The sequence below is a fragment of the Schistocerca gregaria genome, chromosome 6 (genome assembly GCF_023897955.1).
Source record: "Schistocerca gregaria isolate iqSchGreg1 chromosome 6, iqSchGreg1.2, whole genome shotgun sequence".
NCBI classification, from domain to species: Eukaryota; Metazoa; Arthropoda; class Insecta; order Orthoptera; family Acrididae; genus Schistocerca; species Schistocerca gregaria.
The window spans coordinates 126,351,909-126,370,354 of NC_064925.1; the positions used below are offsets into that span (position 1 = coordinate 126,351,909).

At 40.4% G+C, this 18,446-nt stretch overlaps 2 protein-coding genes across 2 annotated transcripts in view; both read right to left on the reverse strand.

Annotated features, from left to right (window-relative positions):
- LOC126278760 (odorant receptor coreceptor-like) overlaps positions 1–11,085 on the reverse strand; it is a 126,148-nt gene extending 115,063 nt beyond the window's left edge. The window contains exon 1 of the mRNA XM_049979036.1: positions 11,026–11,085. Within this exon, the coding sequence (XP_049834993.1) occupies positions 11,026–11,085 (60 nt within the window). The remainder of the gene's footprint in view (positions 1–11,025) is intronic.
- Positions 11,086–11,095: 10 nt separating this feature from the next.
- The window catches only part of LOC126278761 (uncharacterized), a 62,321-nt gene continuing 54,970 nt past the window's right edge, over positions 11,096–18,446 (reverse strand). Inside the window, exon 7 of the mRNA XM_049979037.1 lies at positions 11,096–11,155. Coding sequence (XP_049834994.1) covers positions 11,096–11,155 — 60 coding nt within the window. The remainder of the gene's footprint in view (positions 11,156–18,446) is intronic.

An 18,446-nucleotide genomic window follows, 5' to 3' on the forward strand; every position in this document is an offset into this window, starting at 1 on the left:
TAAAGCATTATCAGAGAAGGTGCAGAATGTGTAGTGTGTCTTAGAGCAGGGAAACCGACGAGGGACCGAATGGCAAGACTCGTACCAAAGCATAGAAACTAAGACCCTTCCCCCTTTTCTTACTGGAGAAAAAAGTCTTTCTACTTTTAACTAATACTTAATTATTTAAGAAAGAGATTCGATCTTTTGGAGTTATGTTTCGTTTTCTAAACAAAAAATTTCATTTTCTTCTTTAACGAATCTCTATTATTTATGATTACATTCTCAGTTTCATATGTTGTACGTCTTAAAGGAGGAAACATATTTGTGATCGCACGTTGAACTGGGGACTCTAAATTGTTTAAAGAAGTATATTTTACACTTTTAGCTCCAGAAGTTTTAATTCCGCTACTGAAATTTCGGTGTTAAGCTGTTGTCAAGCATTTACAGTACAACGTACCTGTGAAATGTAATTGAGTGACTACAAATTATAGAACAACAAATTCTAGAATCTGCAACCATGCACTTATTTATAAATGGGCAGTATAATAAAAAGGTGAAGAAAGAAATAATAATTGGAAATATACTAGATTTAAGACTCACGGTAATTTTTTTACCATTTTTGGTGCAGGTTGGATAGAGAAAGAGAGATCAGATTTTGTGAACTGCGTTGCGTCGGTTCTCGATTGTGTTCAGGAGGAACAGTGTTTGATTACGCAAAGGTAGTTTGTACCTGTTTTTTAACCCGGATTGCCTTTATGCAATCTGATTCTTCGATACAAATACCTAAGATACCTAACTGAATATTGAAAGGGAAATGTATGAACAAGCGTAGGTAACGGTAATGGTTACCAAATCTGAAATTGAATATATTAGCAGCCTCCCGAAAACAACCAAGATACCGCTGTAAAGAGCTGCCCTGTAACATAATTTGCATACAAAGAAGAAAACTGAGGTTATTTTAAGAAATAAAATAGAAAGAAAAAGATTTCATAACAACACATCAATATATTCTGAAATATTCCATATTACTAAGCATGAACAAATAACCAAGGAATACAAAACTTACATTTAGTATTTATTTCGCACATTCCGTGCTACGACAATGTCCTCTGTCGGTCCCATATTTCTTAAAATTAGTTCTCCTGGCGTGCGCGTGAATATTATATAGCGTCACACTGTTTGTTGAAGCTCTCGTTCGAAAATTTACATTTACTGATTCACTAAAATGATATAAGTTGTAGCGATGCTACATTGCACTTCTCAACGCATCAGCAACGAAAGAGTAAAAGGTAATCAAGTCTTTAGAACTATTCATAACAAAAGACTAAATTTTAATGATTCACATGTTTCGTGTTTTATTAGGATCGAGCGCTGCAGCAATTATTTAAATATTTGTGCTCGCCGGATCATAGTGTTTATTAGAAGCAGTTAATGCTGGACTCGCGTTTTTGTGTAGACACACATTACAAAAGTGGTTCTTTTCCTAACATTTGCGCTGTGATGCATAACATTTTACCAACTATAGATCGATGGTTGTTCTTCTCTTTTATGACAAATATTTTATATACAGATCATCCGAAACCCAGTAATATTACATTGCTTCCCTAGTGAGGAGGGATGATTCCGATTGGATCATCAGGACTCTCGCACGGTCGTAATATTACTGCTTTCGTCAAACAAATAGGGATTACTCTTTAAAATTCTTTACTATAGATTACATTTTATATCTCACATATGACATCAAACAAAGTAATTCATATAAGGGATAAAAGGTATATATTTGTACATATGTAACTGATTATGACTTGTTCATAGAGTAAATATATGACAATTGAGTTGTATATCTTCTGGTGTATTTTACTAGAGTAACAAATATTAATTTCTTAGTAAGAGAAGGCAAAATTAGGAATTAAGATACATATACATAAGTAAATTATACATGACATAACAAATATACAATATAATGAAGAAATAGATCATTTGACTTCACAAGAAGTCTCGGTGCAATTGCATTCTTAGCAAAATATATTATAAATAATTAATATTTTTGTTGTACAGTGACATATTACATCTATACTTTCGTTGTGGTTTCAACGAAAATTTCTTGCAGTAAACACGTAGCTCTTTACTGATTTCTTGCTTTCATGACCTGCTCAAAAAGATTTTTTTTTTTTCGCGACACTTGGGTAGGTATGACTTACACTGGGAGTGGTAGAACTTCAGGTAGAAATGGTAGCACTGCACATAAGTGGGGAATTTGATTGCACTTTCACAGTGGAGAAAAAGTAGGGCACCACTTCCAATGTGGAGCTTGAAGTGGTTGTCCTGACGTGATGGTACGCTGGGATTACGTCGTGGATCAGGAAATGAAAGTCTGGTTCTGTGGCGAATTGAGCCGTTTGGTGGCGGTCTTTATCTCACTTGACAAATCTTGGAACTTCCATTCATGTTCCCGTACATGAAAAGTACAGAGTAAATCTGCAGTAGAGTGTGTTTAGCTACTAATAACTTAGTCTAAAAGGATATAGGATAAGGTAAGGTTAACAATTTTTCTGTACATAAAGTCCTATTCTCTCATGAATGCTTAGTTATCTTATGGATTTAAATTTCGTTTTTTATTTAGTTTGACACGCTTCGTCATTACTTGGTCTGGTCCATAAATAGATTCTGTCAGTATTTCTGTAGCAATTTTCAATGTCGGGTTTAAGATTTTTTATTACTGTCTTTGTGATTTTATAAAGTATCAGCAACTCATTGTCTCATTATATTTCACTTTGAAAGTATTTCAAACACATTTGGCGCTCGCGCCCGCTGCACGGAGGGATGCTGATTGTTGAGCGCGCAGCGTACGCAGTAGTGTTACAGGCGTGCGTCAAAGTTATGTGACAATATCTTGGCGGTTTCACAGCGCTGGCAGCAAGTATCCTGCAAGAGACATAGTGTTTGGTGGATAACAGCCGTGTTATAAATCTTATGCACTTTCGTTGACACGGGAATACAGGAACAGCCTGACACGCCAACTGGTGATATCTAGACCGTAATCTTGTCCGCACTGGTGTCTAAGAATTTTTCCGAAGAAAGATGTACAGTACCAGTTGAGGTAAGTACAACACATTCACTGGACTGGTCGGTTTCAGATCGTTGTAAGGCGGGACAAGTACTTATAACATTACCTCACACGCGACATTTCACACGTGTCCATATAGTTATCACCTTTTCAGTTCACACATTACTATTAATTCGTTGAGACCAATGACCGTAGCAGTCTGGTCCCTTTAATCCCACAAACCAACCAACTTATTAATTTGTGTCCACATGTATTTCGTCGTTATGTTAAGGTTCACACACACAATTTTTATATTTATCGATTAATTGCTTGTCTATAGTCAGTTCACACGTAGCAAATCCATACATGTCCATTAAATAGTAATTGTTTCATTACTGTTAAGTACAATTAAACTTTGGTATACGTACTATGACTAGATACTAATTACACAAGAAAAATAGTCTCTGTGACTACAAGGCCAGACGAAAAACGCGTCTCCTATTCATAAGTAGTGCTTCCATGGGGCACATTAGGTTTATACCTAGTTCTAAGTCCTTTTATTCTTTTCTTTTTACAATAGTTTCTCTTTTCTATATTTCAGCTCTTTTATTCACTCTCCATTAATTACTTAGGTATTTCGAAGACAATGTCAATGTAGCCTTATTGATATAGCTAACAGTTCATATTCAAGCTTCCACAAATGGAAATTAGGAAGCAAGTCGTTCCTTAATGTGCAGTTACACACAACAAATCATAATTGAATTCGCTGTTCATAGAGAAAAAAAATAGGCTTAGCCTCGCAACAACCAATGTGTCACGACTATACATACTCACAGGCTGAATGAATCGAGCACTCAGTCAGCCCGCAAAATTAGCTTCTCTACAGGGTAACATAGGAAGGTAGGGAAGCAGAATAGAGAAAAACATAATAGAACTGAATAGAGTAAGGAATTACAAGACACAGTAATAGTCATGTATGAAATGGTGAGCTTAACATAAACTGTTCTGCTGCGCCAGGGTCAGTCCAAGTCGAAGGAAAGGGAAATTTTATCAAAATTCAATGAAGGAATGGTTGGACGATGAAATCTGGGATCGCTTGCAGAGTATGGTAACAGACAACAGCCAGCACACCAGGCAAGGGAAATATGGAACTCGTGGGCGCGGAGCTGCGAAGGCGGTATTGCACGCACGATTTGCTTTGAGTGGAGCAACGATGAGGCAGGAAACTGCAGCGTTGCTTGAAGTTATTGCGATGTATGAAACGGGGCACTAGGCCAGAGCCAGAAGGGCGATTTGTAAGTGGCTGACGTGTGGGAATTTATCCCTGCCATAGTTGCTGTCTCTCTGTGACACTACGTCAGAAGCAAGGGGAAAACCAATATAAATTGACGGCCAATTTTAGATAGGGGGAGGGTTGCCAGGTCAGTCGAGCGTCAGGATGGACCTGTGCTGGTCTACTCTTATAGGGCCCAGTATGGCAGCAATGTTATAAGTGTTTGGTATAATCTTGTACTTTGTTTTTGTGCACTTGTTCGGGCTATATTCCGCCTGCGGGGACACAACACCGGGGCGGGATGGAACGGCAGCCTGCAACTTGTAGATCACACGGTCTGCCTGAAAGAGGGCAGTGGCAGCGGTCTGCAATGGGTCCAAGAGGTGCTCGATTCCACTCCAGTGTAAGAGCCATGTTCGCTTCCCACTTGGCGTACCGGGTCCCGAGAGAGGCGTACGCTGCGGGAGGCGCATCAGCGCTGCCACAGTGCCAGGGATGGTGGCAGGTGTTGCCACCCGGGAAGCACCACTAACGGAAGCTGCGGTACGCATCCAGGACGGCGCGGGTTCCAGTCCGGTCCTGTTCTGGGAGCAGCGGTGGTCCGAGGGCCACGGATGATCAGTACATCCACCTTCGTCGCATGGTCAGAGAGAGCAGGCCAAACAGTGTGGACGATGGCGAGGACCAAGGACTGACTGTAGCAGTCTCCGGAGTCGCGGGCAGCAGTCAGGGGCAAGACGCGATTCATGGGTGGGCAGCGTCCAGGAGAGCGCTGCTGATTTCCAGATGAGCGACCTTGATATCGGAGCAGCGGCGTTGGTATACCAGGAGTCCACTGAGCTGGCTGGACGCGTGGTACAGCACGTGGGTGGCACACCAACACTACGCTGTACCCATCGAATACTGTAAAGTAGCTCAATAAATTAATGCTACCGAATACCGCTGTATCATTCTGCACTGCCCCTCAACACTCTTGAACTTGCTTGGCATCCTGACGAAGTACGGTGCGGTGGGTCCTGGCTTCAGTCTGGACATCTGGAGTCTCGGGTTCGACCACTGAACTCACAACAGTTCGTTATCACCCTAGCTTTTCAAGACAAGTTTTTAATCTAATGAGATAGAGTAGTTTCAACATTGTATGACTGAGCTTTCTAGGCATCATTCAATACACATTTAAAATTACTAAAAGCATGCATTAGCAGTGAGGGTAAATAGAGGCTGTTGGCTACTTTCTGTTACGTGTATTGTAAAACAGTTTTCTGAAGAAACTCACCTTGAAGGCTTGACATAGATAGTTCTATCACTAGAATTCAATGTCCTCTCTAAGTGTTTTAGCTGCACAGTGTCGTAAATATTTTGCTTTTCTTTTTCAGGAGCGCATATGATCTTATTTGTTCTGTAACAATAATACTTAAGTCAAGCAGTTCTTTTGTTAACTTGATTGCTATTGACTTACTTAGATCTTACTTGCTAGGTTGCTGCCGTTATTTGCTGCGTTTCACTGGTGGTCTTACAGAAATTGTCTTTAAACATGCCTTATTCATAAAATAACATTAGCCTCGTTAGAGTAGGTAACTACAACCAATGTTTATATGCTCCTGGAAATGGAAAAAAGAACACATTGACACCGGTGTGTCAGACCCACCATACTTGCTCCGGACACTGCGAGAGGGGTTTTCAAGCAATGATCACACTCACGGCACAGCGGACACACCAGGAACCGCGGTGTTGGCCGTCCAATGGCGCTAGCTGCGCAGCATTTGTGCACCGCCGCCGTCAGTGTCAGCCAGTTTGCCGTGGCATACGGAGCTCCATCGCAGTCTTTAACACTGGTAGCATGCCGCGACAGCGTGGACGTGAACCGTATATGCAGTTGACGGACTTTGAGCGAGGGCGTATAGTGGACATGCGGGAGGCCGGGTGGACGTACCGCCGAATTGCTCAACACGTGGGGCGTGAGGTCTCCACAGTACATCGATGTTGTCGCCAGTGGTCGGCGGAAGGTGCACGTGCCCGTCGACCTGGGACCGGACCGCAGCGACGCACGGATGCACGCCAAGACCGTAGGATCCTACGCAGTGCCGTAGGGGACCGCACCGCCACTTCCCAGCAAATTAGGGACACTGTTGCTCCTGGGGTATCGGCGAGGACCTTTCGCAACCGTCTCCATGAAGCTGGGCTACGGTCCCGCACACCGTTAGGCCGTCTTCCGCTCACGCCCCAACATCGTGCAGCCCGCCTCCAGTGGTGTCGCGACAGGCGTGAATGGAGGGACGAATGGAGAAGTGTCGTCTTCAGCGATGAGAGTCGCTTCTGCCTTGGTGCCAATGATGGTCGTATGCGTGTTTGGCGCCGTGCAGGTGAGCGCCACAATCAGGACTGCATACGACCGAGGCACACAGGGCCAACACCTGGAATCATGGTGTGGGGAGCGATCTCCTACACTGGCCGTACACCTCTGGTGATCGTCGAGGGGACACTGAATAGTGCACGGTACATCCAAACCGTCATCGAACCCATCGTTCTACCATTCCTAGACCGGCAAGGGAACTTGCTGTTCCAACAGGACAATGCACGTCCGCATGTATCCCGTGCCACACAACGTGCTCTAGAAGGTGTAAGTCAACTGCCATGGCCAGAAAGATCTCCGGATCTGTCCCCCATTGAGCATGTTTGGGACTGGATGAAGCGTCGTTTCACGCGGTCTGCACGTCCAGCACGAACGCTGGTCCATCTGAGGCGCCAGGTGGATATGGCATGGCAAGCCGTTCCACAGGACTACATCCAGCATCTCTACGATCGTCTCCATGGGAGAATAGCAGCCTGCATTCCTGCGAAAGGTGGATATACACTGTACTAGTGCCGACATTGTGCATGCTCTGTTGCCTGTGTCTATGTGCCTGTGGTTCTGTCAGTGTGATCATGTGATGTATCTGACCCCAGGAATGTGTCAATAAAGTTTCCCCTTCCTGGGACAATGAATTCACGGTGTTCTTATCTCAATTTGCAGGAGTATATATATATATATATATATATATATATATATATATATATATATATATATATATCAGCTTAATATAGCAAATGTCTTCAATGATTTACTCAGTATTTCTTTAGGTCTGCAAGGTGATACAGCTCTTTTATTCGTCCGGATACATGATCGGCTAACAGATAACAACCAATGTGCGGGTTTCTTATAATGATAAATTGTCCTTCATATAGTTGCTGCCACTTGCGATTCTTATGTTGAATCAAAGATGGTTAGAATTGGGTCTTTAATAGCACTCGCTCATTTACATGATAAGATAAAACTTTACTTATGTACTTGCCATGCACCTTTTTTCTTAAGTTGGCGTGGGTGGTTAAAGACATGAGAGCTTGCGTCAACTTGTCATCCAGTGTTACTTCTGGGTGTTCTACTTACTTCCGGTTGTTCTACCTCACGAATAGGTTCTACCCACTCATTTCTCTCTAGTCCTTTACAAACTAGTTCGGATGGTGTGAAACCAGTGGATGTGTGAGGTAGGTTATTAACAATCTCTCCAAAGTGTTTGACGAAATCAATCCAGTGGCTCAGCTGGTTTGGAATATAAGTTTGCATGAGACGATTGAACTCTTTAGAGATTCTTGCTCTCCGATTACGCTGTGGTCTGTATCGTGATATCAAAATTTTTCTGATGTTGTTGGCGGCAAGAAAATTTCTCCACTCTCTCCCTATAAAAGGTGATGCATTATCAGACAATATGGCTAGGGGTTTTCTGAAGCGTCGAAAATAGTCCTTTTCAGTTCGTCTAATCATTGTAAGTGCGTTAGATGACTTCATAGCGTAGACTCTTACATGCTTGGTAAAAAGATCTAACAAAGCGACTAGATAATTCGCACCTTCTCTTCCCTGAGGAAGGGGACCTGCATAATCTAGACTGAAGATTTGGTTTGGTCTTTCAGTGTGTATTGGGTTTAAGGGCAAGTCATTTGATAGGTTTAAAGCTTTCGACTACTTACAAATGGAACAATTTCTTAATAGTTTGTGAACTTCCTTGTGAAAGTGTGGTACGTAACAATAATGTGAAATTCTACGTTTACATTTCTCCCGGCCGTAATGGCCCCAAGAGATGTGAGTATACCAGATGAGATGTTCAACATAGTCTTCACGAATACGGACACAACACCTCCCTGTTAAATGAGAAGTACAATGAAACAAAATTCCAATGTGTAATTTATAGAATTTTGACAACGAGTGATCGGGATTGTATTGAAGAAGTTGCTTAATTTTCAACCAGTCTAGATCGGTGTCTTGGAGAGTGTTCATTTGATGGAAAAGACGAAGAAAGTAACTCCAAGGCAGAGGATCTTTCATGAGAAGTATCTTATGGTTAGAAATGTGTTCTATTAATTCAGTTGGCTCCGGCAATCCTTTTGGGATATGTGACAATGCATGAACAAAAGTGTTATTTTTACCAACTGCTACACGATCTCGTACACAAAGAGTGATCCAATACTGTCAAATGTTTTTTCTTATTCCAGTCTTTGGTCACTATATCAATTCTTTAGACGATGACCGGTTTCAGTCCGTAATGACCACCGTCAGATCTTCTTCACACCATGTCCATTATGACCTTATCACTTTAGGGCATGGTGTAAAAAGGATCTGAGGATGGTCCTTAAGGACTGAAACCTGTCATCGTCTAAGGAATTGATATTGTGATCAAAGACTGGAATTAAAAACATTTCAATAATTTTATTCTTGCTCTTTACGTAAATAATTTCAAAATCACACTCTTGTAAAAACAGGCACCATCCGGTAAGTCTAGTATGGTAGAGTTCGCAGGACAGTAAAATGCTCAACACCCTATGATCTGAGTATACCTTGATTTTATGTCCATGAGTACAGTAATTAAAACGGTGAAAAGCTCACACAACCGCTCGTCCTTTTAATTCAGTTACCGAATACGATCTCTCACACTCAATTAGGACTTGACTGGCAAAACTGATTATTTTGATTTCATATTTGTCACCGGTTTTGTCTATTTGAGGCAAACAGGAACCTAATCCTTGAAATAATACTTTGCTAGAAATACAGAAGTCTAAACTCATGTACGGATGACTTGAGACTTACTTGTTAGGAGACCTTCTTTACTTTTTTTCAAAGGCATTCTGACGTTCTGAAGTCCACATCAGGTGGACGTTTTTCTTGAGTAAATTCAACAACGCTGGACTGTTCATTGACCGATATGAAATGACGAAAGAATGAAGTTAATCCAATGAAACTTTTTAATTTCCTTTTAGTGCAAGGTACAGGGATTTTTTTTTTTTTTAGTTGTTAACTTGCTGTGATCAGGAGAGATGCCTTCAGAAGAAATTAAATGTCCTAAAAACTTTACTTCTCTTTTGGCAAATTTAGACTTTTGTAAATTCGCTGTAACTCCGAAATCAGAAAATCTTTGAAAAATCTTTTGTATTAGGGCCAAATGTTTCTCCCGAGAATCTGTTGCTATAAGTAAATCATCAACGTAGACTGTTATTTTATCAAGTAACTCCGGACCTAGCACATGATCAAGTGCTGCAATAAAATCACCAGAATTAATGTTAAGACCAAACGGTAATATTCGAAAATGATAAGAGCGACCAGGAAAGATGAATGCTGTGTGTCCTAAATGACGAAGATAGTTTCACCTGCCAATAGTTACTTCAGAGGTCAACTGAAGACAGGAATTTCACATCATGGAATCTTTGTAATTGTTCCTCCATAGCGTCAGGTAATGAACAAACTGGTATGATAATCTTATTGATGTTTCTCGCGTCTAACACAAGTCTAACGCTCCCATCCTGCTTGAAAATAGACAATAAGGGACTACTATATGGAGAGTCTGACGGTTCTATGATTTTCATCTCAGCATATTACGAATCTCTTGTTTAACAGCTTCCCTACGGCCCTGCGGAACAGAATAGGTCGTTTTACAGAAGGTATCATGGGTATTCACCTTCATGTCGAATTCATAGTTAGTTATATGATCCCTGGTTTCCTGGAAAAGATATTGACAAATTTTGCTAACAAGGCATGAAGTTCATGTCTTTGCCGGTGGTTTAGTCTGTCTGTTTCCAAGGTTTTTATACGTAATTAATGTGCAGTTGGCAACAAGTCGGGGTCACTGTCGAAATCATCTGACTCGTCAATCCCACTGTAATACTGTTGCCAGTAAGAGAGCTTGCGTACCTTTACTTTGCGTTCAATGCTGGATATTCTGACTTTTGTGCTCATCAGATGTAAGACTAAATTTCTATCGCTGAGCCTTGATGTACACTTGCCTTCATCAAGATTCATAATGGCACGATTTTTACGTAGAAACTCCATTCCCAACAAACGAGGAACGGACAAGTTGTTAACCACTAAGAATGTACACTCTATAATGACTGATTGGAATTGTATCTGTGCTTGTATTTGTATGCTGACTTTCTGTACCAGGGAGGCCACTGTTACGGATGCAGTAAATACTTGAATGGGAAGTGAAGGAATTTTAGTAACAGAGCACACTTTCTTATATACACACATAGACAAAGCATTTATGTAGGCAACTGTATCAATAATAGCAATTATAGGTATGTCGGAAATGTGAATAACAGTTGATGCCTGGACTTGGTTTTCCCACAGGTCTTCGTTGTTACATGTGTCATTTTGGTTCAACAGTTTGCCTCGTAAGTTACGGTGGCCTTTGTAGCTAATTACATTGATGTGTCCCTTAATGAAGTTGCCCCCAGTTGTTCCGCAGCTTGCCTGAGGAGCCATGGAGAAGCTGCTACTGCTTTTCCTGGTTAGGTGCAGGTGAACTTTCATTTCCTTTCACCTTGACAAGATTCTGTGGCATATTCGGTTGAAAATTAGCGTTAGTATTCCACACAAATTGTGATTCACTTAAAGGCGTTTCACGTGACACGACGTTTGGTGCTTGATTTGCCTGCCTGTAAAAGATAATTGGGTTTCTGGGATTATTCTGCTTTGCTGTGTTCTGAAAACAATTTGGCGGATTGTTTTGCGCATTGTTCCAGAACTATGGATGTGATTGCTGGGGAAGTGTCGTATTCGGAGGTTGAGCTATAGAATTCACTTGTGGTGATGGAGTAAAGTTATGTTGCTGATTATATTGTTGTTCCATCGGCTTCCCCCATTGCGATTTCTATTACGATTTCTGTTGTTGTTATACTGGTAATTATAATTATAATTTAATGGTGAACTGCCATACTGTTGCTGCGTAGTATGGTAAATGGGATTATATCACTTTTGGTTCTGATATTTATTCTGTGGCTTCCCGTTATGGCGATTAAAGTTATTGTTATTATTATAATGTTGCACGTTAGGCTGACCGGTGTTAGGTTGGTATGACATTCCATTGCTACCGTTTGCAATGTGCTGTTGCGGAGCGGGCGGTCCGTTATTATAATTGTGCCGCGCTCTCACACGCACGTCCTCATGGATCATGTCTAGGTTATCAAGCATGAAAGAAAAACATCTTGGTTGTCCTCATGTACATTAACCAGTTTTTCTCTGATGGACACTGGAAGTTTAGATTTTAAACTCATAATGTCATCTTTCGCGGAGATGGGCAAATTCCAGTATTGAATTTTGCGCAAATACTTTTCAAAGTAACGCCTAAGACCTCCTCTTTTTGTGTTAAATGTTTCGGCATTATACACTTCCTTTCAGAGGGTTTGCAGGATACCAGAGCTCCAAATCTCATTCAGAAAGTGTCTCTAAAAATCGGCAAATGTGTGGCCAATATCTATGATGTCTGTACCCAGATTGGCCGTTCTCCTTTTACATATCCTAACGTGAACTGAATTCGTTATTTGTCATTTCAAGTTTCAGGAAAATCACACGACAAAGACTACAGAAAAACCATAGGGTGAATGTTCCGCTTTTCCGGTATGAACGGCTGGAAAACTCGATGTTTTAAAACACTTTCATCTCTCATTAATTCGACTAACGTCAACTGATCATTGTGACCACGTGACATTACAATTTTGTCACGTGTACAATTTGCTGGTGCGGACTGTTTTACATGACACTCTGGATAATGCCGATGATCTGGTTCAGGTGGTGAAGAATGCGGATAGGCACTTTGATTATGCTTATATGCTTATATGGTTAATCTGGGCAATTTCTATTTAAGGATACCGCCTTTATTGCAACCATGAATGGTGGATGTGTTATCATGAAATTCTCCACAAACATTGCATCACATAAACTATTTAGAGACGTGCAGTGCGCTAAGATGCGTAAGAATGTACAATGGTTAATGTGTAATTATTATGGAATACACTGGAATTAAATTGGGATGACTTATTTATGATGTCATTTGATCATTGCGTACGTGAAAGGCAGTGAGGGACCGTTATGGATATATGATACGTACACACTTCCAATAGGAACCTAAAATTGTGTAGTTGTTCACCCTAGATGTCCAATACCTTCCCAAGAAGAGTAACAAGAAGAAGAATAAGTTGGGTGACCAATAATTTTTTCTTAAAAAGTGTCTTCTTTTACAACATTTTTTTAAAACTGTAAGTAACTGTTTACAGGCATACCACCCATGCACCTATTGTGATGTGCCTCTGCCACAGGGGACAGCTGGTGTGTAAGTGAGGGGTAGTTACCCTCACTGCATGTACCATGGATTATTCTGCACACAATAGGAGTTTTTGCTGGAAAAATGTAACTGTAAACTTACCTTAAGGAACCTTGGAAATCTGAAGGTACATTTTGTCAGATTGTACTATCTCCCTAGCTTATTGTTAGGTAAAGTTGAAGACATTCAGACACATGTATATGATCTATTGCATAGAGGGTATTCATGTATCCCTGTTCCAGGAGATGTAGCTAGTAAAAAGGGCAATATTACAGTAAAAAATTCGAGCTATGCTTGTTTCATGTGGTTCCTTGTGGTTTCTGAGAATGCCACTTGTTTAAGATTCGTGGGTATTATAAAAATTACGGCATTGAACTTTTACACTAAGAAATTGTATTTGACAAACACCGACACGCTGCAGAATGTGAAAGAAGTGACACATTTCGACTGATGTATGTGGCCCGGAGTAATGCAGTCCTGATAAACACGATTCTCAGAAAAACCTGTTGTAGCATAGGATTGTGGGCCCTTTCACTTTATCCAGTGTGCAGGTCAGCACGAAAAAGTGCAGATTCGTTATCACATATGATGATACTAAACAATGTTACTGCTGGACATGTCCCTTATTTTCCATAAGGTTCTAGGTGTCTCTCTCCATTTTATGCCAACCAACACCTGATAGGCCACCAGAGAGATTGTTCTGCCTAGTACCTAGTATATGTAGGGATGGCTTCAGAGGCGAAAACATTATTAGTCTAAGAATTTTCTTCACAAAGGCTGAATAGCTTTTGTAGCGTGTGCTGACATTGAATGCTTTCTTGTTACTGTGTCAGACTGTGAGGAGGTCTCACGGAACCACAAGTACCATTTGTGGCAGCATACCTGGTTGTAATTTTGTATGGCTGGAGTCACAGTTATACGACCCGAGGAAAAAACTGAAGCACCGAGAAGAAGAGGAGGAAATAAAATGAAACTTTAAAGTTTGTGGGGCAATGTGATGTTATTACAGTGATTACAGAATCATGTCAAATTTACAAATCACTTGGCATCAGAGCCAACTTTTCAATGTAACATTTCAAACCTAGGCCTGGATTAAAGCATTAATTCTGTTAGGAAGGTTGCCATGAAGCCATTGCATCTTCTCCTAAGGCAAGCTGCATCACAACTGTTGTAACTAGTCCTTGACAGCATGGATACTGTTTCTTTGACTGATTTGACATCTGAGCGGGTCCAACACATATTCTATCAGGGCCAGATCTGGGGATCTTGCTGGCCATGGGTGAACCTCAGTATCACGCAGTGTACAGATATACGTACCATACGTAGCATATGCGTACAAGCACGCTCATGTTGGAAATGGCAACATGATACTTTCACTTGAGAGATAACACGTTATGAGGCAGAATGTCCATGACATACAGTTGTGCCATAAAAGTTCCATCAATCACCATCAGCTGTCACCTGAAGTGTTCCACATCAAGAAACCAGGAGTAACATGTCTGTATCTCTCCAAAACTTTGCAAGAATGAGACCTCTCCTGAGATCGCCACCATGCCAGCTGACGATGGGCATTTGGTGTAGTGCAGAACCATGATTCATCGCTGAACACAGTTCATCAGCAGTCCATGCTTACTGATCACTGCACAACTCCAAATGCAATCATTTACATTGTGGCGTTAACGGCAGCCTATACTAGAGACAGTAATTCACTATTCCAGTTTGCTGCTAGTCTCTGGCCAATATTATAGGATGACACAGGATGTTACAGGAGTAATTTGTTGTTCTCAGATGGCAGGCTCAGAAGTTAAGGGGCTACGATATCGTTGGTACGCCATATGGCGATCCTTCTTTGCAGTGCAGACATTGGCGATGAGTGTACCTGTCCACATGTTCCTATGCAGTCATACCTCAGGCCACTGTCACATACGAATTCCCTACAACACTGAGTACTGCATGATTCGAACAATTGGCCACACTGACAGCCAAAGTAAGACCTCTTTGAAACACGAAGAGGTGCCAATAACGATGTCTCACATGAGTACACAGCATATCTGTGTACCTCGCTGTGATAACTCAAAAACTGACACTATTCACACACCTTTGGTACCCTACTAGGCCTGGTAAGAACAACAAACATGACGAACACACAATAGTGGCCATTCTACCTGCCACAGAAAATAGTAACTCTAATCATTTAGATACATGCCAATGATGTGTATGTGTATGTGACTGATCTTACACTGACGTCTGATCATACTCTTCTCCTGGGTGCTTCACTTTGTTTGTCAGGGAGTATATCTTAAATAGTACAACAGACAAGACGATAATTCTGTAACGTTTAAGCGCTTGAAGGCGAAGTTTAGATTTAGCACACTAACATTTCTCTAAATATTAAGCACGAGGTTAAATCAGACTACTATAATGCAATTAACAATCATGTTTTAGGATGTCATCAGCAAATAACAGCAAAATGTCAATTATGCATGAGAGCCATCTAACTGCCAAATTTCGACATGAAGCGCACAATCCTTGAACCTTAACTATAAATTGTGATGTTACATACAGTTGGAGTGGATATGATGCTCATTTCATATTGGGTACGTGACTGGTTTTGGTTTAGGTAATGTCCTGGTTGAGAGCATTGGGATATATATTTGATTTTCGAAGAGAGCCACCAAGAATATTATCTAGTGCAGGGTCTTGTCAGCGTAGCATCCGCATATATATTGACGTTGGATGCTATACTGCTGCTGGTAAAGATATTCATCCCTTGAGGAAACGCCTCATACGCAATTGTCACCAACCCATTGATGTATTTCAGCTTACTATACAGTTGATACCATTCCATTTTTCATACTTAGGAATCTTTGGACGGGGGAGTGGGGGGGGGGGGGGCGGAGAGGATTCAATTGGATCGCTTTAGGTTTCTCAAAAGAACTAATTTTGCCACCAAAAGCTGAGACATATTTTAAATCAGCTCAGGCAGTAGAGATATTGCCGATTAACACAATTCGTATAGAGTAAAATGTTGAAAAGAATGCGTGTCTCAACAAAAGATTGATTCAAACAATCTGTTGACTCCACCCTACAACTGGCCCAGAATACAGAATCTTTGAAATGACACCGAAATCCATACACATTCCAGTAACTGTCCAGACATTAGACGATCTGGTAGACCCATATGGACACATCGTCTACATCCATAGTGTACAATACTCCCCTTTGCAGTGGAGACACAACAAGTTAACATGAAAGAATAGCCAATGGCTAAAAATAATAGGCTTGAAACCACAAAATATCATTGGCAATATAACCACTCCAGTCAGATGTGAGGAACGAATTATTTTCCATGAATACTTCTCAAACAGGCCTTTTGCTTCGGCAATGTGTGCTATCAAGTGTGACATGAAGTTAGTGACTCAGTACCAAGGTGCTTTAAGAATTCCATGTAGCAATTTCCTGTACTTACAAGGGAAATTTGTGAAAATGGATGGAGCTGCTACAGGAATATCTCATCTTAGGCGTAATGCATTCCTATTTTTGTTTTAGGAAATAACATGCAAAATGAATGGGGTAAAAAGTGAATGTACACATAATGTAGGAATCCTATCAACCTCAAAAACAATCCTCTTCCTCGTCGAAATCAGACATGAAAGGCTTAGAAACTGCAGGATGTAGAAGAAGCAGCACCTACAGACGAATTTACATCATTTAGTGTGCGTCTACCTCTCAATGGGCTAATGGGATATTTCGAAGACACTGCATATCTTGCTGTCAAGCAAGAATTTATTCTTCTACGAAGCAGAACGTACGGTAATCCTTATGTCCAGAAAGTAGCTGATCCTGAATGATAAGTTAGTATGGAAAATGCTCTATATCTCATTAACAAACGTTGAGTGCTTAAAAATTTTAAAGATGTCAGATCCAGGAATTCTGCTGGAGTTTTCATTCATTGGAATTGTTTGCATATCCTGTACTACCAACCTGAACCTTCATACCTCACAGAGCTTTATCAGCACCTACAATAATTCTGAAGTCTAACTCAGGTGCTAATCCACCGTTAATACGTTTCGGCCCATTGCCAGTGAAGTTGTAAGTAGTGCTGAAAACTTGTATACTGGAATGAACTAACTACATAGATGAACTGCTGAACCTTACATACCGAAACCACCTCCCCCGATAGTGGCAGCAGTGTGCGTTCACACAAATATGGGCATCTAAATCCTTTGTCCGTGCTTGGACTGTTCTGGGAATGAAGAACACCCGATGAAAGGAGTTAAGAAGTACACCCATTGTCCGTCACCGCATTAGCCACTCTCTCTCTATTACAGTAGATGTATTTCTTCAGACTGCATTTGAGTCGTCTCTAATTTATCCATTTCATGGTTCTGTAAGAGTGCTCTCACAGTTTCGTCTCTGATAGTGGCGTTTACTAGTGTTTCACGCTGTGTAAAACCCCTGGCGTTCCTCTGTAGTGTCCTATGACATATTAATGAAGATTTTATATTCTTCAGTATTCCATCTTCAGATGCTACTTCTGGAAATCTGCATTCCTTGTTCATTCTTCTTGGCAGTTACAACGTCACAAGTAGAGAATTCACTAACTTTGTTATGGTTACTAAACAAAGTATACAGCAGAACGAAAAAAAAGTTTGTTTGGTGATATTTCATTTAAAGGAAATGCTGCATTCTACAATACTTTTGACAACTGAACCTTAGAAACAAAGGTTTTTTTGTTACAGTAAATGTAAGCATTGATCTAATTATATAATCTTAGAAGTTTAGGCCTGTTTTTATAAGAAAAAATTAGGAATTATAATGTGCCATACTTTTTTCATTTCTTGGTAATTCAGTTTTACTGGTTGTTTCAAAAATACAAATTTTTTATGGATAAAGCAGAAAATACTTTGGCTACTGGGATGACTGTAGTTGGAAGTTGGCTTTACTTCCCCAAAGGTGTAAAAGCTAATCTTGGTATAGTCATGAATATGTATTCATTACTTTAATTAATCTTTCTTCTATTCCAAATTTTTGATTATAGAATATAAGGAAGTATTTACTCAAATAGTAATCCCAAATTCAGCACACTATGTGTCAATACATAAACACACATCAAGCACAGATGTCATAACGACAGATTTTTAGTTTTTTTCATTCTACCTTCTACATTATTTTCTATTCAGCAACCTTATATACCGTAAAAAGCGTTTGTGATCTTACTTATTTTATTTCGTAATTAGCAATCTTCCATTTCCGTTATTTATTTCCGTTATGTTCGTCAGACATTCTATTTTAGAAAGAAACTTACAGGATTACTAAATTTCTGGAACAATTAAAACAAAGGAAAAACACCAGTTTTCCTACAACCCGATATAGCTAAACACCATCGTTGCTCTTCATTAAAATAAAACTTAAAAACCCAGCATAAAGTTCCACCCGGAACTTCAGTTCCCTTTAATATTGTAATAGTGACTTTGGTTGCGCTATTGTGATATAAATTGATGTGATATAGATAAAGTACGTG